Raw genomic sequence first — 26,643 nt, 5'->3', positions numbered from 1 at the left:
CTGAGAAAACGATGGAGAGATGACATTGAATGTCACTTGGAGCTATGGGTATATCTGATATCAAACGAGAATCTTACCGAGTTACGTGAGGCGAATTGTAACGGAAGCAGTGGTTCATCCCAAACTGTGATGCTATGATGATGATGATGAGGATTAAAAGGTTAAGTCAATGACAATTGTCTCATGGAATGGAAAGTAATTTAAATACAACAAAATTATGTTGGGTTGGTTGTAAGAAGTAAAGGTCGCGTTTTAGAGCGCAATCTTCCAACGCTTATAACTCAGCAGCTGTTGAAGTTACCAATAACATCCACCTGTCGTGTAAGGTTTGGTTTCACGCTTGCCGCACGTGGGGAAATCATTAGAAAAATATCGAAATTCCAGCTTAGTGGATTTCGCGCAGATTTGGATTTTGCTCAAAAAATCAACAACGAGCAAAATTGCCATTATTCGAGCAAACACAATCCACATGCGACCGACCGAGCCTCAATACATACAGGGTTGCCCATATTCGACGGATCCTTTGACTCTTTGCGCACATTCCAATCGACGAGGCTTGTCCGTAGGCAACAATCTTTGCGACAATTGAATCTTATATGGGAATAAATGCAAATCAATGCGGGTAATTCGTTGTAAAGTGGTCCGAGCAATGCCCAACAGCTGAGAACGGCGATTTTGGGATGTCCTTGGCGACGTCTCAACGTCGCCTTAGTCGGTTTTGATTTGGCTTCTTTGGATTAGAAAGAGCATTACCAGTCGAAAACCTTTCGTACAAACGTTTAATGGTGTTCTTAGAAGGTGCACTTTTCACATTATTTAATTTTTTATACGCACGTTGAGTTTTCACAATTGACTTCTTTTGTTGAATGTAAATTTCAACAATTTGGGAGCGCTCGCGTGGCGTGTACTGTTCCATGGTAAACATCTGCTTGGACTGACGCTTTCAACGCGGTATGTCATTAAGCGATCTGACGTCTCTGTCAAAAGATACAGGGTTGCCAGATGGGTCCGTCGAATATTGGCAACCCTGTACACTCTTGATCAACAGCAACGAATAGTTTTTCTTTCAAAATGAGGAAGGGAAGACAGATAAGGTGAATGGCTCTCGGTATTTTTTTTCCTTGTTCACTGTTGTCGGGAGCATCTATTTGATTTCTGACAGGGTATACCTTACCGGTATAAAGGTATAGAGCGTTGAAAGTAGGGGTTTTCAGTGGTCAGAGCTCGGCAACTTCGATATATCCAACAACACGGCGGTGCTACATCAAAATCACCTCAATCCCACCTAAGGATGGTTGTAAAAATTTCTGAGTAAAGCTAATTTTTTCATGGATGCAAATTTTTGACGTGATAACGTCTTATAATTCGATTTAACAGGCTGCACGCACGAAAAAATGTGTCGTTACCTTGCTCATTAGTGTTACCTTGCTCATTTGTCGTTACCTTGCTCATTGCCGTTACCTTGAATGAACTGCAAGCGAAAGCGCGGAACGAATAAAGCAAACGAACGGCAACGTTCGACATCTTGCTCTCTCCTACTTAAGTGAGCGTATATATGTATTAGGGTGGTCCAAAAAAAATTTGTATGCTGCCGCCCCCCAAAATAGTAAAGAATGAAAAAGAAAAAGACCCGTATTTTTTTTTTTTTTAATCAGACCATATTTAATGGTGCCGCCGGGGCTTTGAAATATCCCATGTATTTTGCATGGGAAAAAAATACTTTTTCGTAGATTTCATGTAAAAACCTGGAAAATGAATATATTTTAACCGGATAACTCAGTTTCTCTTCATAATTGGTCAGGGAATAACAACCAATTATGAAATAATTAATTTTTTTTGTATTAACTATTTTTTATAGATATATTGTTTTTCGATTTTTTCTTAGATTTTCGTTTTATGGGGGCTTTTTGGGGTTCTATAATTATTATTATTATACTAATATATGTATGTATTTAAACATGCATATACATATATAATTTCGCGCAATTTTCAAAAAGAACAAATCTATATGTAAAGATGCATACAAAGCATATGGACATATCAAATATACGAATCTATTCCGTACGCAAGCAAATGTAAGCTAATGTGCTTGAACTGCAAGCGAGAGCGCGGAACGAACGACAAAGAGCACAATCGGCCCCCGCGTTCGGCAACGTTCGACATCTGGTTCTGTCCTACTTGAGTGAGCATATATATGTATGTATATGCGCATATGTAGGTATATAAATTCACATACTTGTATTTGCATATGCCTTCTTCCTGTGTGCATGGTAATGAACCATTTCTCTGTTGAGAATAGGACGATGATAGAAAAAGTAGGAAATGAAAAGGAGTGTTTCGAGTGTAAAGTGTTTTGAAAAAGGGAAATCGATGATGTTGCCTCTTAGTGTTGTTGACTTATTAACGTCTAATGCACAATCGAAATTGAAGATAACTTTCATGAATTTGATAAGTGTTTCGTCATTTTTCACGTTTGTGTAAATGTAACTTGACCTATTCCATTGCAATTATATTTACCTCCTCCTCTATATCCATATAAAATATCTATCAAACAAATAAAATTAAAATTTTGTTTTGAAAATTGCAACCATTCCATCAATATTTTCTTATGACGTTGTCGCGTTAAACTATCGTCAGTAAACCGACTTTACAGACAACTTCTTTTTTGATTGAAAAAATATTTTGATGAAATTAATGTTTTTTAAAGAAATTTTTTAATATTTTTTTAAATTTTTATTCAATATTATTTTATATTACACTTCTTAATTACAAAAACAATGCATAGTAATGAATTTTCGAACGCCTCTCTCACTTCCAGCGTTGTAGCCCCATTAAATATCACGACAGCTAAATTCACATTCCCTTTTCGTCTCGAAGCGATTATCATTTCCACCACACCCACCATAGATGAATTCTTCACATTTGCGCGCGATCGGATTGTAGGCAAAGCTGGGCACATAGCCAAAACAACGACCGCTCTGAGGTGCTTGCAAGCAAAGTTTTACTACGTAAAACAAAGTAAATGGAAAAGCAAAATCAAATTAAAAAAGTCAAAGTAAGTGGGTATGCAAATGAGTAAAACAAAAATGAAACACAAAAAAAAAACACTGTGAGCAAGCTTTTGCAGTACTCTTATTTACATATGTAAACAACATTCATATATACGTATGTATTTGTGTGTGTTCATACATACCTCTGCGATTGATGGCACCAACAGATAGCAGAGCACAAAATAACACCAAAAACACGATACCGATTACGCGTACCAGCTGCATTACAACAATACTTGAGTAACAAAATGAAAATATTCAATTGCTTTATCAATAAATCAAACAAAGAGAAATATTAGCACACTTGAAACACTTAACTTGGCACACCTGCTGTCAGCTGTCTAACGCTACTGTGTCAGTGATGTCTTGAAGCACTCGCTACCTTAGCTCTGGCTGTGCAGGCGCGGAGAACTCGCATTGGATGGCGTTGATTCTAAGTTGTTGTGTCTCATCAACATAACAGGTGTACGAGCACTCATTTTGTAGGCATTGGAGCGCTCGGCGGCCTTCGCGCAAACGCAGACGCTATCGATGACGTGAAAAGGCAGTGACAGAAGTACAAACAAAATCCAAAACCATAACAATAAAAAAGTGTTAAAGCAAAGCCAATGAATTTAACAAACAAATGGACATCAGAAAGAGAAGAAAGAGAAAGAAAATAGGTTTTTAACATGAAAAATGTGTCGGTTTAGGAACAACTCCACCAAAATTGTAAATGGTGATTAGGTTGGAGGTACTTTTCGCAATAGGTTTAGGCTGAGTACTGTCAAACTGAATACGGAATTTTTTTTTAGTATTCATTGACATTTCATTATAGAAAGGCTTACGCCTCAATTAACGACGCTCTGTGAAAAGTTTTCATCGCGCGCTCAGGCAACTTGTGGTGTTTATAACCGTCCTACCGAACGCACTATTCGGCAAATCATCGGCAAAATTGAGAATAACTTTACATCACTCGTTGATACTCGACCGACTAAACTACATACAGTCCGAAGTGAATAGAGTATTGCGGCTGTAAATGAGAGTTTTGCCGAAGACTCGATTATTCGATTCGGATCTCAACAGCTTGGCCTATCTAACGGCACTACTTGGGCGATTTTACGTAAAGATCTTGGTTCGAAAGTATTTATAAAATACAGTTAGTCCAAGATTTGAAGCCGCCCGATCTTCCAAAGCGTCATAATTTCAGTCGTTCGGCTCTTGAAAAACTCACCGAAGATCCGGATTTTGGGATCACAATTTTGTTCAGCGATGAGGCCCATTTTTGGCTTCATGGTTACGTCAAAAAGCAAAATTTCCTTAATTGTGCTGAAGAGCAACTCGAAGCCATTCAAGGAATGCTATTACATCCATTGAAAATAGCCCTTTGGTGTGGCCTTTGGGCTGAAGGAATCATCGGCCTATATTTCTTCAAAGACGAGGCTTGGCGCCAATGTAACAGTGAATGGCGAACGCTATCGCGCCATGATAAACGACTTTTTGATGACGGAAATTGAAGTGATCTCCACAGACGACGCTTTGGTCCAACAAGACGTCACTACTTGCCATACAGCCCATGAAACAATGGATTTACTGCTTCGTTTGCTGTCGTTTCGGTGAGCAATTTATATTTCGTCGCGGGTCACTGGATTGGTCACCAAGATCGTGTGGCGAATATGTAAAGACTATATGCTTTGTGAATAAACCAGCCTCGATTGAGGCATTGGAAGCCAACATTTCTAAAGTTATTCAGGAGATACCGATCGAAGTCCTCTAGCGAGTCATTCAAAACATGTGTTTACGGATGGTAGAATTACGGCGCAGTTGCGACCAATATTTTGGGATTATTTTAAAAAAATAAACGTTATGAATGGTTCTACACAAAAATTATAAAGATTGGCCAATAAATTACAGGCCGTGGCCTAAGTTTAAGCCCGCGTACAACAAAACTTATGCTTTTTACCACCAGATAAAAGGTAAGAAATTTTACCCTTCCACTAACTAATGGGCAAAGTCTTCCAATTTTACCCAAGTACTGAAGTACTTTGGAGTAATGTCGGATTTCAAACTCAGCTAGAAAGACAACATTGGAGAACGGGCAAAGAAATCGGAAATTGCTCGATATCACTGAAAAAGTATGCTTGGAAGAAGATAGGGTCGTATGGATCGGTTATTTGGTTGAAAGCTTGAGGGGAGAGATTACAATATCAAATGCAGAAATAAAGATTAGCCTGTGTAACTACGGTCAGATCATGTCCTAGGGAGGCTCTTAGTGCACTGGTACACGTTATTCCGATAGATCTGCACATCAAGAAGATGACAACTATGAGTGCATTTAGGTTAAATTAAGCGGGGCGCTGGAGAGAAAAACGTATTGTCATGCCAGTCTATTATTGCCACAAACTCCGTTCATTCCGGGAAGACTGATTACACCATCCAAGCGATGACATTCAATAGGAATTTTGCCACTCCCTTTTCATCTCGGCAGGAATGGAGTAAGCGATTTTTACTAAATAACTTCGACACTACAGTCTACACGGATGGCTCAAAAATAGATTGTGGAGTTCGAGCTGATATATACTCTCATAGACTTAGAATTGAAAAAATCTGTGCGTCTTCTTAATTCTTGCAGTGTCTTCCAGGCGGAAGTACTGGCAATTAGGGAAACTTGTATGACTACTAATCGGAGACTTCTTGTTTGAGGGCAATATGGATATTCTGTCGACAATCCAGGCACTGGATTTAGTTACTATAACCTCTAAACCAGTGGAAAAAAGTAGGAGTAGTCTTACCGCCTTGACTGAAAACCATAAAGTAACCTTAATCTGGGTCCCGTGACGTCAGAACATTGAAGGTAATGAAAAAGCAGATGAACTGACAAGAGGCGGATCTGCCATGAATAACGTTCTTGCAGACGCAGTATACCCACCACTGCGTGCAATCAAGAATATCAAGAATTTCCTCAAAATACCTTCGAATCGCTGATTGTAAATCGCGGATTAGTTACGGCCCACCTATTGCTTCAAGCAAACGTCCACATTAAAAAACATGAAACGGCGGGACGAATGGAGACTCACGGCAGTCATAACTGGCTTTTGGTCTGTCTTTCTCTATTCTATCCTATCTCTTTCTCTCTGTTCTTTTTCTCCTTTCTTCCTAGACTACCTCTCCATCTCTCGGTGCTTCTTCGCTCGCCTTTTTCAAAATTTTAATTTAAATTTTAGAGAGGATAAGTTACCCTTTCCTAAGTCACAAAATGGCTCTGGGGAGTTCGCCCTGTTTCAATTCGTTCCATTTCCATTCATACCATTTCGTTCCCAGTTATTGCTATGTACCCTGAAACCAATGGTTACGTACCTGGTTGCAGGGACCTAAGATATTTAGCTAAAATTAAATTATACAAGGTGGCGCAAAATTAATCATTCAATTTAGTTTTTGAATACTTTTTTTACTAAATGACCATTCCTTGTTTGCATACTGCAGCTGTCCAGTTTACAAGTGTCAAACATGATTGACTTCTGATAGAGTGATTAGTTTTGCGCCACCTTGTATTAAATCGAGTCGTGCTTTTAACCGAACCACATTTACTCCACTAAAAGGAGTAGTAATCTTCTAATTTGGTCACTCTGGCTGTGTCAAATACATTTCAGATCGATTAAAGCATTTTTCAAAAGTTGTTGTTTTTGTAATATGTTTATATTTGCACGCTTAGTCAGCGTAAGCGATAAGCTTGAAATTTGCATAAGCGCTAATCAAAGAGCTTAAAATCCACAAAGCACTGAAGCAAGTCGCACCACTAACTCCCACTAATTTTGCTTCAAGTTTCACTATAAAAATATGAAAAACTAGTATAAAAGGGAATATAAAATTTTATTATTATGGTATTACTTTGTTTATAGTAAAAATACAACAATTTAAGTTAACTGTGTATGGAAATATTGATAATCTACGAGTGTATGCAGTCTTCTTTTAAAACTGTTTTTTTTTGTATTTCAGGCAAATTCATTGATTTTTCGACGTTTACTCTTATCTGCTCTTGTGAAATGACATTCTCATTAGCCTTTAGTGACCCTAATACGTGAAGCCCGTGCATTATATTTTTTAATTGGCAACCATAGTTCCAACCTTTTATTTTCCCCTTTTTTGTATTTGACTCAACTTCTGCTTGTCGTCTCAAGTAATTGAATGGCTGCTGTTGAGTATAACAGAGCCGAAAATTAAGCGCAGCTTCTTACTTCAAAGTTTTATTATAACCACTAATAACACTGGGGAACAGTCATTTTGCGGCAGGGTTGGCTTAAGTCAATTCTGTGTGAGACTAGTGTGCTGAATACTAGAAAAATTTTAGATTTCTCAAATTGACTCTAGTTTTTGAGATAAAGACTATTATCTATTTCACTGAAAAAAAAAACAGTATTAAAATACCAATATGCACTAAAAAAATATTTTTATTAATATATTTCATTAAAAAGTATACAAATACAAAAATATATGTTTGCAGTTAACTTAAATAATTTAAAAACATTACAAAAAAGTTTTTCTGCTGGCTTTTCTGTTATGGTTTTGCTTAGGACAATCCCTTAATAAGGTCCAGCAGTAGTCTGCCATCATGTGGCAGTCCCATCGACCTTGGTACCTTTCTTCCATTATTTTTATATCCTGGTGGAACCGTTCTCCCTGTTCCTCACTATAATCGCCAAAGTTTTTCGGGAATTTGTCCAAAGGGCTATGAAGGAAATGCAATTTAATGCTCATATTAGCTCCTAAACTGCAGAAATTTCGAAGCATTTCATCAACTAGTTTTTGGTAATCTGGTGCCTTATGATTCCCCAAAAAATTTTTGACTACTAAGACAAAGCTTAGCCATGCTTTAGATTTAATTTGTGACATATGGTTTATAAATTCAATGTCTTTTATAAGAGTACGGATCTGCGGCCCATCAAAGGCATCTGCTTTTAATTTTTCCATATTTAAAGACGGAAATTTTTGACACACATATTTAAAACAGTCACCTGTCTTATCGAGGGCTTTGATAAACTGTTTCATTAGCCCAAGCTTGATGTGAAGTGGTGGAAGAAGAATATTTTCTCGGCTTATCAGTGGTTCATGAACCACATTTGCTTTTCCTACTTCCATATTTTCTCTCAAAGGCCAAACCTTTCTAGTCCAATGTTCTTTTTTTGCGCGACTATCCCATAGACATAGGAAACAGGGGTATTTAGTATACCCACCTTGCTGACCTAATAAAAAATTCACCATCTTTAAGTCCACACATACTGACCATTGATGTTGTGCGTATGAAATCTTTTCTAAAACAATTTTAATATTTTGGTATTCTTCTTTTAGTTTCGTTGAATGACCAATTGGAACCGCAGCAATACACATTTCAGACTTCTTTTTGAGCTATCTATAAAAAGTCACCAATGTTCAGGATTATATTCAGGATGCCCCATACAATTTAACAGACCAGAAACATTGTTACAAAATACAAGCTTGTATTCTTCTTGAAAGAAAGAAAGAAGTTCTTGCTCTCTGGTCCTAAAGAATGTGATGGTAACGCCAGGTTGAAGACATTGTTTTTCTTTTAGTCTTGAAGCAAGAATTTCGGCAGATTTTTTTGATAAATTTAAATCATGAACCAAGTCGCTAAGCTCTGCTTGCGAAAATCCTTGTTTCATACAACTACTTTCTTCGAACTCGCTTTCACTGCTGCTTGTTTGATTGTCAGAATTCTCTAACATTTCAATGTCATTACAGTTAGCAGAAGATGGTCCTGTAAACACAGGAATTGGTAAATTGTCACTGTGCAATACTGGGGGTCTAACTGATTTAATATTAGGATAAACCCAATTCCGTTTCTTAAAACGGTTTGTACCTTTCACTTTTACTGCACAGAAATAACAGTCATTAAAATGATTCGTTGGCTCATTCCACATCATCGGTACTCCGAATTGAAGCCCTTTACGTCCTCCTTGGCTCCAGTATCGCAAAGATTCTACACAAGACTTACACACAATATTGGGCACCCAATATTTATTCTTTCAGGTTGATTTCACAAACTCTGTGATCTGTTTTCTTTGCTTTTGCGTACAAAATTTGCCACATATATAACAAAAACTGTTGCAATCGTTAACACAAGGTTTTCGTGAAGAACTCATATTTTCGAGACAACAATTTCTTTAAAACTGAAAAATGACACTAACTGATAATTTCTGAGTCTAACAGCAAATAAGTGAAAGTGTTGTACCTAAATATGCAAACAGATAACGAAACCGTAGTTAGGTTTAATCAAATTAGTGCAACTGTAGGAGGGAACTTTAAATTTTTTTAGTAATTTTTAATTTTGCGTTTATCTCAAGAACCAGAGTCAATTCAAAATATGTAATTTCATACTCAATATATATAATACAAGTGCTAATGAAAACCATTAACAAAATTATTGCCGCAGATTTTTTTTTTTTGTTGCCCTGTGTAATTTGTAACAGCAGAAAAATAGGTAAATCATCATCAAAAATCATATTGTATTATATTCGGATGGCCTTTACAGTGCTTCAACCCGAATATTTATAAAATAATGGGTACATTTGAAATCGAAAGAATTCTGAAAGAAAAAGAAAATAAATGGCAATGTTGCTCTTAAGACAGATTTTTAGTTAGAACATCTGAAACCATAAGATTTGTAGGAACCTATTCTAGCTTAACATTCCCATTTTTACTACTTCGCGTGCATGATGCATAAGATTTTTGGCAAATGCTGTGCGGATAACACGAAATTTGACTCATTACTCGCTGTAAATATTGATCGGTGAATAAGTTCACAAGCATTTCAAATTTTCTTTTATTTTACTCGTTTTTATTATTTTCGTTTGGCTCATTCGATAGAACTCTTTCTACTCTACAAAACTATGCCAGTTGTATTTTTGAGTTATTTAACTTTTTATTAGTTTTGAGGCTTAGAAATGGATTATCCAGGAGGCAAAGCTCAACATTTTCGACACCTGGTCTTCCTTGCTTTTCATCGAGGTCAATGGTGTGGTAAGGTATATGGAGAAGGTGGCATAGCTGAGTCTACAGCACGAAAATGGTTCGCAAGGACAAAAATGATGGTTTTGACGTCGATGACATGTCCGGCAAAGGAAAGACCTTCTGAATTCGATGAAGAACATCTCAGATCACTTTTGAAGGAGAACGGTCGCCAAATCAGTCATGAATTGGTGGAAAAAATGAACTGTGATCATTAAACGGTTCTCAATCACCTACATTCAATGAGATCTACCGAAAAATTGGGAGCCCGGGAGCCTGGATGCCTTATGAGCTCAACGAAAAGAACAAAGAAAGTCGCTTTCAAATTGCTTCCCGGCGTCTCGCCCTCCATCGAGCAACACGCGGTCATAAACAGAGCTTTTTCTACCGAATCTTAACGGGAGATGAGTAAAGGTTCTATACATCAATATGAAGCAAAGAAAGGAGTGGATGGCTCCAGGAGATACGCCGAATCGTCATCCAAAGAAGATCATGATATGTTTTTGGTAGGACATTGAGGGAATGGTGCACTGGAAAATGCTCGAAAAGAATGCCACGGTCAACAAGAAGCTCTGCATTGCCCAGCTACTCCGCGTGAATGAGGCTATTTGGACTGAAAATACCTGATCGACGTAGTCAAACCATACTCCCTCACGACAACGCCAGGCTCCATATTGTACAAGTCGTCAAAGCCGCACTCAAAAAATTCGAATGGGAGGTCTTTCGGCATTCCGCCGTATTCTCCGGACCTTACCCCGATCGACTACCATCTTTTTCGCTCCCTCTCAAACCACATGGAGACCGTTACCTTCGATAATAAAGAGGTTCTTAAAAACTGGCACAAAAACTTCTTTGACACCAGGCCAGGCGATTTTTGACGGAACGGCATCAACAAATTGGTCGAGAGGTGGCAAGAGGTTGTAAACAGCAGCGTCAAATATATAATTGATTAACTGATTGATATAATTATTGTGTTTTATTTAAATAAAATAAACTCTATGAACATATTCCCCAACCCAATGTACGAGGTGTGTTCAAAAAGTATCGCGAATTTTGTGTTTTTTCAAAAATTATTTATTTACTCATTAATAGCTATTTTGTCCACTTCAAAGTAATTCCCATGAGATATTATGCACTTGTGCCAACGTTTTTTCTAATCTTCGAAGCACTTCAAAAAATCATTTTTTTTATCTTCAGCTCCTCCTTCGATGCAGCCTTTATCTCGTCAGTCGTAGCGTAGCTTCGTCCTTTCATGGGCCTCTTCATTTTCGGGAACAAGAAAAAGTCACAGGGGGCTGGCTGTGGCATCATTAGTGTATTTTTTTTTTTGGCCAAAAAGTCGTGCACAAGCAACGATGTGTGAATAGGGGTGGTATCGTGATGCAAGAGCCAATTTTTGTTCTTCCACAAATCCAGGCGTTTCTGGCGGATTGCTATGCGCGTAACTTGCAGGAAATATTCCTTATTGACCGTTTTACCCTGTGGCAAGAACTCATGATCCACTACGATTCTGCACTCGAAGAAAACGGTAAGCAAAACTTTTACATTCGACCGAACTTGGCGTGCTTTTTTCGGTTTTGGTTCGTGCGGCAGCTTCCATTGAGATGTTTGAGCTTTGGTTTCCACGTCATAACCATAAACCCACGATTTGTCACCAGTTATGACCCTCTGGAGTAAATTTTGGTCGTCGCGGTCAGAGTTCAGATACCAACATCTCATTAGCAATGTTCATGCGATGCTGCTTTTGGTCGAAATTGAGCAGAGTTGGTACGAATTTTGCGGCGACCCGCCTCATGCCCAAATCATTGAAAAATCACCATTGGTGGCCAATCGATATGTCGCCGTTCACATCTTCTCGGCCTTCTGAGAACATTTTGTACCACCGATAAACGTTGCTTTGGTCCAAAGTAGCTTCTCCGTATGACACAGTCAACATTCGGAATGCATCCGCGCACTTAATTTCGTTTTTCACACAAAATTTGATACAGGTTCTTTGATCTATATTTTTGAATAGGTAAAAATCGAAGACGAGCCGAAACACGTGCAACCAAACCAGCTGTCAACAACTAACTGAACATTCAAAATGTCAGAGTGAGAGAGAGTCGGTATGAGTGAGAGACATGAGCACCAACATATCGGCACAAAAAAATTGAAATTCGAATATACATAGCCTGCGAAAATTCAAAATTCGCGATACTTTTTGAATACACCTCGTATGCTGCAGCTGTCTGGTTCTCAAGTGTCAAGTATGATTGACGTACGACTTTATTTGCAAAAACTAAAAATCTTCCGATGGGGTGATTAATTTTGTGCCACCAATATTCCGAAGGAGGCGGAATGCCCTTCATATTATTTTTTCTTACGATATAAATTTTTCTTAAATATGTGCTTTTAAGGTACGCAAATCGTTGTATCGAATCCGAAGGGCTCCACTTTGAATAAAATAAAATTATTTGAACAGAAAAAGTTATTTTTGTTTATTTTTATTTTTAAAATAAAGATTTAGCTATCCATATAGCATTTTTGATACATGGGTTGATTTTAGATTTTTTTTTTGTTTTTTTAAATCATTTTTGGTCTACTAAAAAAGAAAAAATAAAATAAATAATTGGCGCTTACACTTCTGTTAGGTGTTTGGCCGAGCTCCTCCTCCTATTTGTGGTGTGCGTCTTGATGTTGTTCCACAAATGGAGGGATCTACAGTTTCAAGCCGACTCCGAACGGCAGATATTTTTATGAGGAGCTTTTTCATGGCAGAAATACACTCGGAGGTTTGCCATTGCCTGCCGAGAGGCGACCGCTATTAGAAAAATGTTTCATTAATTTTGCTTTCACCGATATTCGAACCAACGACCTCTCTGTGAATTCCGAATGGTAATCACGCACCAAACCATTCGGCTACGGCGGCCGAATATTGGTCTATTGGTTGATTCATTTACAAATATTGATTTAGTCACAAATATTAAAACTACAAGAGAACTATGGTAAAATAAATGTATCTAAAGCTATTTAGAATAAATAATACGACAGCACATTTTTTTAAATTTCATTTTACAAACTGCTCACACACTTTGCATTCGTTTGTGTTAGCAAATGCGAGGTGCATTTTATACTTTTTTAGCCAATCCGAAATGACAAGTGCGGATTTCATAAATTAGATTCCAGCCTTAACTGCCGTCTAAACAATAAATTATAGAAACCACTTAAAACTGATCTAATGCAGTTATTAAATAAACTTAAACAGCAGCTATTTGAAACACATACATATGCATTTTTTATGCACACGGACGTGCCTACAATCGTAAGCAGCTGAAAGCAGAGCTATTTATCTTCGAAGTTAACGTGAATGGGAAGTGAATGAGTATTCGCAAATAAATGCCCACATTAAGAATTTATTATGCACTTTCTAAAATCACCCATCACACACACACACACATACATACACTCAAATGCAATATAATACATTTACTTAAATATATTTTAAATATCTGCTTAGATATATTCTGGCATAACTATTTCACTATTCGTATAATCACCTGAAGTAAGCCCTCACACACACACACACTCATACACTGGCAGGTGTAATTACATTGGGTATTTGTGAGAGAGATTTACTTAAAATTAATTTAAATAGTTAAATATAGTTGCTAATTAAACAGAAATTTCTACATTTACTAACTTATCAACATTTTACTCATAACAATCAATTTGCAATTGCACTGTGCTCGATTTGTGGGAGTAAATCCACGGCAAGCCTATTCGAATTCCAAACAAAGCACCTTGCCTTGCCTTCACACCGCAACTGCAATAATAATAACAACACTAACAATAAATGTGCGGGAGTGTAAATCTTGTGAATGGCATCTGGGGCCAACCAGTGCTGACCCTGCAGGGAAAAGCAAGACTAGTACAAGTATGGAAACGTTCTAGTTCAGATACTGGTATTTAATATACTAGAATAATACCAGTTCATCATTGGCTAGAATAGTACCAGTCGTAAAATGATCACTTTGTCTGCAAATTGGTTGATTTTTTTTAGATAAGAAAGTTTCAGCCTCGTCTACGGAGGTACCCATGCATCGCTATGATTAGAGGATTATGGGTAAGTACTTATATAGGGTTATTCAATAGGTGCGCTTCAACTTTTTTCCGATAGGGAGGGCGAACGACGCAATATTTTTTATTTTTCGCTTGTCACGCTACACACTTGAGCAACGATTGCAAATCGTGCAAATTTTTTATGAAAATAATAGGACTATGAATAAGTTCGTGCGGTTTTTTTCGAAATTTGAATTTCGGATCATTCCCATGGCTTTTAAATGTTTGGAAATGGTTGATTGATCAACTCCCAAAGTTTTTGCAACCTCTTCTTGCGTTTGAGCCGGATCTTGATCGAGCAATTCCTCCAATTCGGTATCCATGAACTTTGGCGGCGCGGCCAAAATCACCACTTTTAAAGCGTGCAAACCACTTCTGGCACGTTCGCTCAGCTAGAGCATGCTCACCATAAACTTCCACCAAGATACGATGACTTTCGGCTGCTTTTTTCTTCATACTAAAGAATTCCCCGCAAAAACACATTATTTGGCACGAAATTCGACATTTTCAAGTGTGGTAAAAATATTGTTGTTTACGCTTCAAATAAAAAACTTATACTGACGTTTGTGCCTTACGACAGTAGCTCTCCAATGAATGTTTGGAAATGTGGATCGATGGAATAATAATCAAGTTACGCCATCTGTTGTAAAACCGCACGAACTTATACATAGACCTATTAATCGTTCTGTTGCTGCTACTTTAAGAGCATTACGGCCATTTTACGGTCCATTTAACAAGCCGTCCCGTTTTGGGGTTATTGAAGTCATTGGTCTACAGTTTGTGAGCTCAGAGCCAATATTGAACGCGAAATTGCTGGAATTTCGACCGATTTATGCAAAAGAGTGGTCGAAAATTGGGTTCAACGATTGGACTTCGTAAAACGTGCACGCGGTGGTCATGCAAAAGAAATCAAATTTAATACTTAAATGTATATGTTCAAACTCGATAATAAAAAAAAAATAGTTAAAAAGTCAAACCGTTTGTGTTTTATTCAAAAAAGTTCAAAAGTTGAAGCGCTCTTACTGAAAAACCCTATACATAGATAGGTAGAGCGGTTAGGTTAGATAGGTAGGTAGGTAGGGTGCTTGTTGTAATGGCACACTTAGAACAGCCGTTGATTCACTGTGATACCACTGGAACTTTTCCTTAAACTATGGGCTCCTTGGACTTGGTCTTTCCGATGAATTTAAATATCTAGGAGTAATCTTGGATAAGAAGCTGACTTGGGAGACACACATTTCACTGAAGGTGAATCGCGCATTAAGGATTTTTCAGCAATGCCGCAGAGTCTTTGGTAAAACCTGGGGTCTGAAACCTGCTGTGGCCCTATGGATATACACAGCACTGATCAGACCAATCAACACTTACGCCTCTGTGGTCTGGTGGCGACGGAGCATGGTTAAGTCCACAATCCGGGAGCTATACAGGCTGTAAAGAAGTGTATGTTTATGCATTACGGGTGCCATGAGTACAACCTCTGGTGATGCCCTAAATGCTATGCTTAATTTGCTACCCTTGGATCTTAAGATAAAACAGGAAGCAATAAAAGCAATGTGTAGACTTCATAAATATGGTTTCTGGCACGAAGATAGAACTTCGGGACACACAGAAATCTTTAAGTTGCTATCTGAGCAGTATACCCTGTTTTTGGCACCTAAAGTTGACCTGATATCCACAGTTTCATTTGGAAGGAAATTTGAAATGCAATTCAAAATGCATTCAGGGAGTTTTGACGGATATTTTCTTTACCGATGGGTTCAAGAATGAAATAGGGTCTGGAGCCGGATGGTACTTAACCAATAGTAATAAGTATTACTATGCCATGGGGGAAATGGCAACTGTTTTCCAAATGGAAGTTTTTGCCATCCTGAAAGTAGTCGAATGGATAATCGGGAGAGGATGGAGCGGAAAACAGATTGGAGTTTCAGTGACAGCTAGGCTGCACTGAAGGCCCTGAAGAACGCGAAGCAAACCTCAAAGATTGTTCAAGAATGTAAGAAGAAGCTTACTTCGGTCGCAAGACAAAACAGGCTAGTACTTATATGGGTTCCAGGACTCTCCGGTGTTCAAGGAAACGAAATTGCCGATGCCAAGGGCCAGAGCCAATAATCGGAATCAGTTCAGCAGGAACCATGAATTGGATAAGCGATTATGTAGGTAATCTACATAAAGAGCGAAGGTCCGGTCTAGAACGCTGCAGAACTGCAAAGTGTTTTGTGACAAGTTCGAACCGAAAACTGTCAAACTCTCTACTAAAACTTGGAACGAAAGACGTTCGGTTGATGGTCGGTATTGTTACAGGACACAACCCATGGGGTCAGCATATAACCACCATTGGAACCATTGAGGACCCGATGAGCCTGTCGTGCTTGGAGGAGGCGGATAGCACTGAGTACTTTATCTGTGAGTGTCCTGCCTTTGCTAGAGCACGGCTAGAGTTTTGTGTTCCGATGTCGTGAGAATGAGTAATATTCGTTCTCTAAAACTGGAGGATATTTACAAATTTGCCAAAGAATACGGAAAATTCGCACAGGACTAACTATCTCTCTCTCTGTCTCTATTATTTTCTATCTCTTTCTCTGATAATTTTCTCCTTCCTCCATGACTATCTACCCTTTTTCAAGAGCTTTAAATGCAATGGGCTTTTTAGCCTGAGTGTTTTAGGAGCCACCAAATCTCCTGGTGCTCCTTGACTCGACCTTTTCAAATTTCAATTTCAAATTTTTTCACTTTTGAGACATCTTAATGATATGTGAATTCATGAAATTTGTGCTTATGTGAATGTTTAGTTATGCTTACTCAACACTATTGAAGTTTTTTTTTTTTAATATAACTTCTGGAAAATATAGTGACTCAAATACTTTTAAGTTATCACCATTAATCTTTTAATGGATAGCGTTAACAAAACAAACAATGACTAGTCGCCCATTACCAAAAATGGCGGCAGTAGAATGGAGTAGAATTACTCAAGAGTTCTATCCTTAAGCATTTTCTAACTACAAATTATATGGAAAGAAACTCCAAACACGTATGTACTACTGTGGGCAAAAAGTAAGGTGAATTTGGTTGCAAAATGAAAAATCTTTATTTATTCTTGTAAATCAATTTCATTCCCTTCAAAATAATCCCCTCTCGATGAAATACACTTATGCCAACGATTTTTCCAATCCCCGAAACATGCCAAATAGTCAATTTCCGGTATAGCCATCAGCACCTTCTTCGATTCAGCTTTTATCTCCTCAATCGACTCGAAACGCGTTCCCCGGAGTGGTCTCTTGAGTTTTGGGAATAGCCAGAAGTCACACGGAGCCAAATCAGGCGAATACGGTGGTTGCGGAACGATATGCGTGGAATTTTTGGCGAAATGGTCACAAAGAACGAGTACAGTGTGAGACGGTGCATTATCGTGATGCAAAAACCAAGAGTTGATGGCCCATAATTCTGGCCTTTTTAGACGAATTGCTTCACGTAAACGAAGCATAACGCTCAAATAATATTCCTTATTAACAGTTTGACCAGGAGGAAGGAATTCATAGTGCACCACACCACGAAAATCGAAAAATACTGTCATCATGACCTTTATTTTTGAACGACTTTGACGTGCTCTTTTCGGTCTGGCCTCGCCTTTAGCACGATATTCGCTTGATTGGTCGGTTGTTTCAGGGTCGTAAGCATAAATGTAAGTCTCATCTCCCGTAATGATGCATTTGAGCTTGTCCTGATAGTCTGAAAGCATTGTTGCACACACATCAATGCGACGACTTTTTTCCAAGAAATTGAGAGTTTTCGGTACCAAACGGGATTTGACTTTTCGTAGGCCCAAATGGTCTTTCCGATCATATCAGTAAAGTCTTTAACAGTCAACCGACAATTTTTGAGCACTAACTCCTTCACTTTATTGACGTGTTGGTCATCTGCTGATGGCGATGGTCGTCCGGAGCGCTCCAAGTCATCAACACGTTCTCGACCCTCTTTGAAGTCTTTGTACCACTTAGGTATAAACATTTTTCTGCGACATGGTCGAATCACCAAATGCCTTCTGCAACATGCTAAACGTTTCCGTAGCCGAAATTTCATTCCGCAAACAAAATTTGATGGCACTTCTCTGCTCAATCAAATCAGACATTGTAAAAATCGAAAAATGCACTCTTGGTCGTTTAGTAAGCACAAGCGTAAATATATTACTGATAATGACATTCACATGAAAGTTGGCCCAGATGTTATTAACAGTGCTGCCAACTCATGAAAAAAATAACTAGAGCGAAATTTTAATCCCGCGAAGTTTGGCAAATAATCACCTTACTTTTTGCCCACAGTAGTATATGTTCTATTTTCTAATACTGGTATCTTTATCAGCTGATTGACATGGAAAAAACAAAATCAACTCATTAGTTTGGCATTTGCTGGAAGGGCATTTGATGCTACCCAAAAATTGTGCACTTTTCTGAAATTTACTATGAATAGGCACACCGACTAACAAGGGAACACACACTAATTGTTGTATTAGTAATTATTGTTTTAATATTTGGAATCTGATTTTAAATTTATGCAGTAGCCAAACTAGCAGCATTCTATTGATGTTTTTCGGTTATTGTTGTGACTTAATGAGGTCTTGCATTACTTGAATTAGAACATTTCAATTATTTCGAGTAGGTAAATTACATATAATTGTCGTATATTGTTAAATAATTATTTGCTTTTGGTTATTGTAGGCATCTATCACCTAGGGCTGCCACATAAAAATTTTCGAAAAGGCCATATTGCACTCAAAAATACTTGGTTGAGCGAATATTTTGAGTCATATAACGCCTTTTTCTCTGAGAGGTTATTGGGTTTACATGAAATATACCAAAAATATGTATGAGTGTATATGCCAGTATTTATCTCGATCACAGTGCAAAAATATTACAGTCCCGTGGTGCTCTTGCCGTCGTCATCAATTTCTAGTCTTCGAGTTCCGAGTTGGAACATGGAGCCTTTAGTAGTGCTATGGGAATAAAATAAAAATATAAATTGTGCAACTGAGTTGTCCGAACAGTTACATGCTGCACTGTAGACTTGACACATCATGGACTTCCATATATAAAATATGCAGATTCTATATTTATGGCGCTTTAAGAGCTACACTTTGGTCAATCCAATTTAAAATGTCACTAATTCAATTTAGTTATTAAACATACATACATACATACACAATTTTCATTAATTCATAATAGTTTTTCATTATTTTTTTATTCATAATAGTTATTTTTTTCTTTTTCTTTTTCTATGTTAGTTGGTAGTAATTGGCACTTAGCGACCTCATCGCACTTTTAGTTCATAACAGCGCGGATGGTTTCAAATTAAAAAAATCTATGGTAAATAGAGAAATTATTTGTAACTGGAAAAAACATAAATAAATAAACAACATAAATAAGCAAACAAAAAATTTGAAAATATAAACACCAACTAAAAAAGTGTCTTAGTTCCGGCGAAACTGAGTTTTAAAAACCCAGCGCACGTTTGAAGTGAATTGTCATAGGAATTGTCATGCATGAAACTTTTTGTTTTGTTAATCGGATTTCACAACCAATACATTTATAATGAATTAGAAACAGTAGCCTAATTCATAACAGTGTTAACTTTTCTGCCAAGTTCCGTAGGAGACTGGCGAACGCAACAGGGCCGTGTTAAACGACGACATTCCCACGACAGTCGGTTGTTTCTTTGGGACTACTTGAAGTCGCGAATTTACGCCACTACGCCTTAGACACTCATGGCCTTTAAAGAAAATATTCGGCAGTAATTGCGGAAAGACTTGGAAAATGCGATATAACGGGCACAAATGTGCATCAAAGCTAGCGGAAGCCACTTGACGGATATCAACTTTTCCCGCTCAACAGAAAAAATTGTTAAGGTCCAAAAGAGATTTGCACCACTCAAAATATTTTTTTGAGTTAGTAAAAAGTTATTAAAAACAAAAATTGGATAATTCATTTTGCGCATAATTTTGTATATAATCAAATAGAAGTCCACGCAAGTGGGGAAAGTCACTGATTGCCATTCACTTGGGAGTGGTCAGAACGATTCTTCTGCAAATGGTCCAAGCAGCACACAGCTTCTGGCCCATGCCCAAGTATTCTCTGGATAGCTTTCGATTACCCGTTCGAGAGCGAGCTAATGTAAGAACGCGAAGCAACTCAGGATAGCTGGTTATGCGCTGGGTTTGGGATCAGTCACGTAAAAATCCCTTCCAATGAAAACACAAACAAAGCCTCGGATGTGAACTTCCTATACTGATGACGACCCCTGCAAACGAACTAAGGATTATGATTTGAGGGCGTGCATCTGTAATGTCCGGCCCCTTAATGGGACAAGGTGTCTCTGTCCGGCTGGTTGATGTCCTCGTTAAAGTACAGGCTCACATTACTGCCATTCAAGAGGTGCGATGGACGGGGCAAAACAAGCAAAACATAGGACCTTGCGACGTCGACTACAGCTGCCATGTAAAGGAGCACATATTTGCTGTTAGTAGCCAAGTACTGTCGTTCACTCCGGTGGACGAACGTCTCGCAATAATCCGCATCAAAGCGAGATTTTTCAACATCTCGCTCATTTGTGCCCACGCCTCGACGGAAGAAGAGGACGATGCGACCAAAGATTTTTTCCATGAGCGTCTGGAACGTTCCTACGAGCACTGTCCCCGCCACGACACAAAAATCGTGCTGGGCTACTTCAATACCCGAGTGGGCAAGGAGGGAATTTTCGGTCTGACAGTCAGAAAATTCAGCCATTTCAACGAAACATCCGGTAACGGACAGAACCTGATCGATTTCGCTACGTGGATATCTCCTCATCCAAAAACGCGAAATCAGATCGATCATATTGTGATAGATAGAAGACATGCTTTAGATATACTTACGATCCGAGAACTCAACATCGCCAAGCCCTTCTTCACCTGATCTTTCCAACGCAGGTGCGACGTTCCTCTTCTTCTGCTACCACCAGCTGGTACCGTATCGAATACTTTCAGAGCCGGAGCGTTTGCATCCTTTCGGACGACATGACCCAGCCAACGAAGCCGGTGTCATCGCAAATCTCATACAGCTCATTGCTCCATAGCCTGCGATACTCGCTGTTGCTAATGCGCAAAAGATGAAAAATTGTCCGTAGAATCTTTCTCTCAAACACTCCAAGTGACGCCTTATCCGGTGTTGTCAGCGTCCCTGTCTCGGCGCCATACGATAGGGTCGGGATGGTGAGAGCCTTGTAAAGTGTTAGTTTTGCCCTCAAAAATTCTACCGCTTTTCTGCTTAGAACTACATCCGCAACACAACACAGCTAATTCCAGTATTATGGATGTCAAGCGTGCGTTGATCCTTCTTATTGATTCGTTGGCGATTCTCTCAATTTCTTCGATTTGTGATTTCATACGCGCATCCTTTAGTTCTAGGATTCGTGCATTACATTCCATAGTAGTGGACCTAACACTGATCGCCTGGGACCTCTTCTGACACGTTGTGCTCCTCAAAGCTTTGTCGTTTTAAAACCTCAGTTTACGGTCCCCAGTGCAGTAATGTGCACAGGTATAATAAACAGCCAATGTTTGGCTCTTGTACCACCTCCTTTTTTTGTGGCTGCCAACTAAATAATTCTATTGTGAGTGCAGATGATATTTAAAATAAGCTTTTAATTACGGTTATTTGCCGTAAATGCCAAAACTAAAGAGAATTCGCTGATTAAGCAGTAAATAAACAGACATACAAACATACATACATGCATCTGTACGTGGAGGCTAGAGAGGCCATGAGCGCATAAAAATAAATATGACAGTTTTTAGCTTTAAATTTTTTCTATTTTCATTTCAATTAACGCCTTCGCGCCACACATTTGCTCTAGTGGCTACTTCTCTACAGCTTCGCGACTGAGCAGCAAAATAATTCTGAGCTCATTCCGTTATTGACACTACAACAGAATGGCGGTTCATTTCGCAACGTGTTTACGTGCCCTTCTCCTGATCGTGGCGATTAGCGCAGTGGCGAGCGCTCCACAACAAAAGAAGATAACGCAAAGTCAGCCAGCTGCTGGGCCAGCGGGTGTGGCGCGAGTGCAAGGTGAGTGGTGGAATTCAATTTAAAGCGTATAAAATTTTATGAATTTGAAATAATAGAATTTGCCTGCTTCAGATCCGAAATGCCTACAGCCTAAGGAACCTGGTCCTTGCCGCATGAATCTGGACCGTTTTTACTACAACGCGCAAACGAACGCCTGCGAACCATTCAAATTTGGCGGCTGTCGTGGCAATGATAATAAATTTGGTTTCTTGAAGACCTGTGAAGATGCCTGCTTGGTGCCAAAGTCAACGGGGCAGAATGCAGCCAGTCCGAACTCTAAAGCACCGGCAGCGGCAGTAAACCCTAAGACGGCCGCCATCGCACCGATTTCGTTAACGACAAAGGCACCAATAGCAGCACCAGTGCGACCACAGGCAGTGAAGCCAATCAAGTGAAGCAAATGGAAAGATGAATCTGAATATTTTTCCTATGCTTAGTATAATTTTTTAACTATTAGCTTTTTTTATACCAAAATTGTAATCGAAAATGCAAACATATCTATATTTAACTACTACAAAGTGGTCTCTCTTTTATTGAAAGAAAAAAGATTGGAAGCGCTATTCCACAAAACCGAACTTACACGAGCTAGCGATCCTTCACCTAAAACATAGTAGGAAGCACCTAAGAGTACTGATGGGTGTAATCACAGGAAACAACGCCTTTTTATCAGCATATGGCTACCATGGGAATCATTGGCATCAGAAAATGTCTATCCTGTCGTGAAACCATTTTCTCTATAGCTGCCCGGCGTTTTCTAGAATCAGAATAAGGCCGTTGGGGTGCGATGTACTGAGTACGGATAAAGTTCATATTCTTTCTCTTCCGGATCTTTTAAGATTCTTCAATAAATCCAAAAGATTTACGGAAGAGTGACCTCAACCCAATTTTCCTGTCTTACCATCCATATTGTATTTATCCTGCCTCTCTCTTCCTTCCACTGTAATCTATCTAGAGGAAAAAAATTGGAAGACTGCGTCAATAAAATTCTCATTTTACAACTAAGGCACTATAAGACATTTTTTTAGAGGTTTGGTTTGCGAATTCCCACTCGCTCACTTTAGTCCGTTGTTTTCCCCTCTGGTGTATTCTAGTGGGCAGGCACTCACTCTCGTTCGCAGTGTGGCAATAAGGTTGAATATCTTATGTAAGTGGTCAAACGTGGGGGATGGCCACAATAAAATCCTAACTGGCATTTCGAAGCTTCCCAGGCTGGTGAACTATGCAATATCGCCTACAAAAGCCATTGCAATATTCACGACCCTTCCACCCTGCAGGAAAGAGTGGGAACGGAACTTTAAGACAAGTAAGAAAGAAAGCAGTTCATTCATGACGGTGAGGGCGGGGCGAGAAGAGGAGTATATTCCGAACATCCTTTAGTTTTCGGTTTCCCTACTACTGAGTGGTCTTTCAGGCTAAACTGATGACAATAACAAAAGCCTTGACAGTGTCACGGTGCGATGCAATACCTGGAGATGGGATGATATCTACACTTTCGCTGATAGCCAAGTGGCGATAAAATCCCTCACAGAGTATTTATTCTAAAGGTAATATGGGTTTCTGGTCATTGCGACATTGGTAACTGCAGGGCCGATGAACTTAACTAGACTTGACACCAAGTTTACTATTTAGTACACAGACATTGAGATAGGCCTACCCTCACATACTTGTACGTTACTTAGTTTTGAGGAAATTGTAAGAGCAGCGAATGAAAGATGGCATAATGAAACCATCTGCGTAATCGACCGACAATTGCGGCCAACTCTAAATGCTAAACGCACAGAATCTCTGCTAAGACAAAATAAGCACCACCTTAGCACACTGATTTCTGTTAGAACGCGGCACTGCCTAAAAGGCAGACACGGCCAGAGTTTAAGCTGTCTAGATGATGAAGACGAAGCACCTCGGGTGCCATTATCTTTCTCTATGCAGACGTAGGTTTACCATTTGAAGTGGAAAATATTTTAATGGAAAAAATTGAAAGATTTCAGTACTGCGGAAATCAGGGAACTCCTAAAGTTTTTGATAAGTACACACTGTTTTTAGGAGGGGGAAAGGAAAAGTTCAAAATGTGGCATTATAATGGGTCATTAGACAGCTACAACCTCACCCAACCGATTTTAGTGGAAGTTTATTAAAAGAAACATAAACAATTTTTTTAATTTTGTTCAACTTTGTTAGCCCCTCATTCAGGCATTTTTAATGCTAAAGTTACACCACGCAAAGGAAGTCCCGTTGTTGAAAATGTCGATAAAATCAGAGAAATAATCGCAGTTGAGCGGAAAGTTAGTAGTCGGAGCTTAGCTCAGAACCACAATTTTTTTTTCTTTGTTCACTCTTGGGAGCATAGGGCTTCGACAAGACTCTTACATCGTACACGGTTCTGTGCTGTTGTTTGTGCCGTCCTATGAGATGTCGGCATTTGCTAGCTCGGGCAATATCGACCTTCTCCAAGTGTTTTTTGGTCGTCCGCGACCTTTGCTCCCTTGCGGGTTCCAGTCCAGTCCAATTAGTTGGCTCATGACGTCATCAAGAACGATGGCGAAGAGAAGAGGCGACAGGAGACAACTTTGCCTTACGCCTGAGTTGGTAGTGAATGCATCGCTGATTCGCCTTTGTGAAACACTGCCAATTCGGAGTTCTCGTAGAGGGCTTTGATTAGCCAGATTATCTTGGCCGGAACTCCCTTTCCACTCAGGACCAAATATGGACCATAGCCAAAGCTGAATTCAAAAAGAAGCTCTATGCTTGGGTGTCACACCAATCCACACCACAAAACATCGAAGCCTTGGGCAAACTGAATGAAATCGATCCATTTATTGAACGGATGGTGACTGGGGATAAGAAATGCGTGAAATATTACAATACTCTGTGAAAACGATCGTAGCCAAAGCGTGATAAAGCATCTCAAACGGAAGCCAAGCCATGGCTGACGGTAAGGAAGGAAGGACCGTATGGTCAAACAGGAAATTCAGATCTCTATTGTCAACAACTGGACCGTTTGAAACTAGCAATTGACCCGAAACGGCCAGAATTGGTCAACAAAAGAGGTGTTGTGTTCCATCAGGACCACGCAATACCCCACAAACGACTCGCAAAAAACTCCGGAAGCTTGGCGGCTCAGTTTTAATGCATTCGCCATACAGTTCAGATCTGGCACCAAGCGCTTGCACCTTTTTCTCGCATTGCAAAACTTCGTCAGTGATAAGAAATTAGTATCAAGAGAAGATTAAGAATTAAGATTACTAGATTTTTCCGCCAATAAGGACCAAAGACTTCTATGAGAGAGGCATTCTGAAGCTACCTTTAAAATGGCAACAAATAGTGTAATAAAACTATGCATATTTGACCCAAATCGGACTAACCGAAACCTCTTAAATAAAGGATTTCTTTTTCCCCAAAACAATATGTAACCGCTTAGCGGCCACTTGACAAAGTAACTTTCTTTTCGAAGTCTTGAGTCTTGGTCTATTTTTAATGTTCATCAACTTTATTCATCAAACTTTTTCGATTTATTCAAAGTATAATAACTTGCGGTTGTGGCTTAAAAAGAAGATCAGAAATGAGAATTTATGTGTTGCAATATTTAATTACCGAGAAAATCGCAATTAGCAGGTTCACAAAGAAAAAATAAAAAAATAGGAAAATCCCATTAACCGCACTTATCATGTCGCTTTGGCTCAGACGTTAGCGTCTCAAAATTAGCATATTGTTTATTTGTTGTTTTTGCCAATCACCATTTGTCATTTGCCATTTACTATTTGCTATTATTATTCACCTTAAAATATGCACGATAAAAGTGCAACTCGAAGGTTGCTGCTCTAGCATACAAAAACGACAAATCAGACTTATCACACCCGTACGCTTTTGCCTAACGCCGACGATCATTGACATTGATAAGTGTTGAAGTCGGGCCTGACTAAAACGCAAACGTTGTCATTAAGCCGGGGCTGGTTTTCTACGGCTGCTAGCTTCTGAGACGCAGAGCTTCCTAGGTAATTTGCTTATTGATGTTTACTTTGTGAGCCTGCAAATTAGCCGGTGGTGGTGCTGGCTAAGCTACATTTTTCCCAGCCGCGCTCTGTTTTGGTCACACCTGCGCGCCAAGCGCTTATACAAACCGACGATGAGCCGCACCGAGAATACCCACAGCAACTACTAATGAGCTTGCGCGCTTTACTTCACGTCATTCATCGCACAAGCTAAGGGTATGTTCGGACGTGAGTATCTGCGTAATTGCTACGCATTTACATATCGCAAATTAAATTAAAATTAAATCGTAAAAAAATTATGAAGAAACAGACGCAAAAAATGGACGCGTACAAATCACGTTTATTTACGAATCGGAAGTGTAAAGGCGGCGGTGGCAGCAGCAGCAGCGATCGCCAGATTACTCATCGAGG

At 39.1% G+C, this 26,643-nt stretch overlaps 2 protein-coding genes across 2 annotated transcripts; one reads left to right on the top strand and one right to left on the bottom strand.

Moving 5' to 3' along the window:
• Positions 1-2,762: 2,762 nt before the first annotated feature.
• On the bottom strand, positions 2,763-3,457 carry LOC129248153 (kunitz-like toxin PcKuz3). Its single transcript, XM_054887598.1, has 2 exons — positions 3,194-3,457; positions 2,763-3,004 (listed from the first exon to the last, which is right to left on the bottom strand). The coding sequence occupies exons 1-2, from the start codon at positions 3,273-3,275 to the stop codon at positions 2,832-2,834; spliced, it is 255 nt and encodes an 84-aa protein (XP_054743573.1). The 5' UTR covers positions 3,276-3,457; the 3' UTR covers positions 2,763-2,831.
• An 18,561-nt stretch (positions 3,458-22,018) lies between these two features.
• On the top strand, positions 22,019-22,755 carry LOC129247776 (uterine plasmin/trypsin inhibitor). Its single transcript, XM_054887076.1, has 2 exons — positions 22,019-22,243; positions 22,316-22,755. The coding sequence occupies exons 1-2, from the start codon at positions 22,105-22,107 to the stop codon at positions 22,636-22,638; spliced, it is 462 nt and encodes a 153-aa protein (XP_054743051.1). The 5' UTR covers positions 22,019-22,104; the 3' UTR covers positions 22,639-22,755.
• The last annotated feature ends 3,888 nt before the right edge of the window (positions 22,756-26,643 follow it).

The sequence above is a fragment of the Anastrepha obliqua genome, chromosome 5 (genome assembly GCF_027943255.1).
Source record: "Anastrepha obliqua isolate idAnaObli1 chromosome 5, idAnaObli1_1.0, whole genome shotgun sequence".
Lineage (NCBI taxonomy): Eukaryota > Metazoa > Arthropoda > Insecta > Diptera > Tephritidae > Anastrepha > Anastrepha obliqua.
The sequence above is the reverse complement of the archived record's forward strand: the minus strand, read 5'-3'. Positions and strand labels throughout refer to the sequence as shown.

What these genes read in the sequence shown, in the direction of transcription:
- LOC129248153 (XM_054887598.1), bottom strand. Translation starts at nt 3,275, where the DNA reads ATGCAGCTGGTACGCGTAATCGGTATCGTGTTTTTGGTGTTATTTTGT. An exon ending in TGGTGCCATCAATCGCAGAG is followed by an intron (nt 3,005 to 3,193) that starts GTATGTATGAAC and finishes TGTTTTACGTAG; the next exon opens with TAAAACTTTGCTTGCAAGCA.
- LOC129247776 (XM_054887076.1), top strand. Translation starts at nt 22,105, where the DNA reads ATGGCGGTTCATTTCGCAACGTGTTTACGTGCCCTTCTCCTGATCGTG. An exon ending in GGGTGTGGCGCGAGTGCAAG is followed by an intron (nt 22,244 to 22,315) that starts GTGAGTGGTGGA and finishes TGCCTGCTTCAG; the next exon opens with ATCCGAAATGCCTACAGCCT.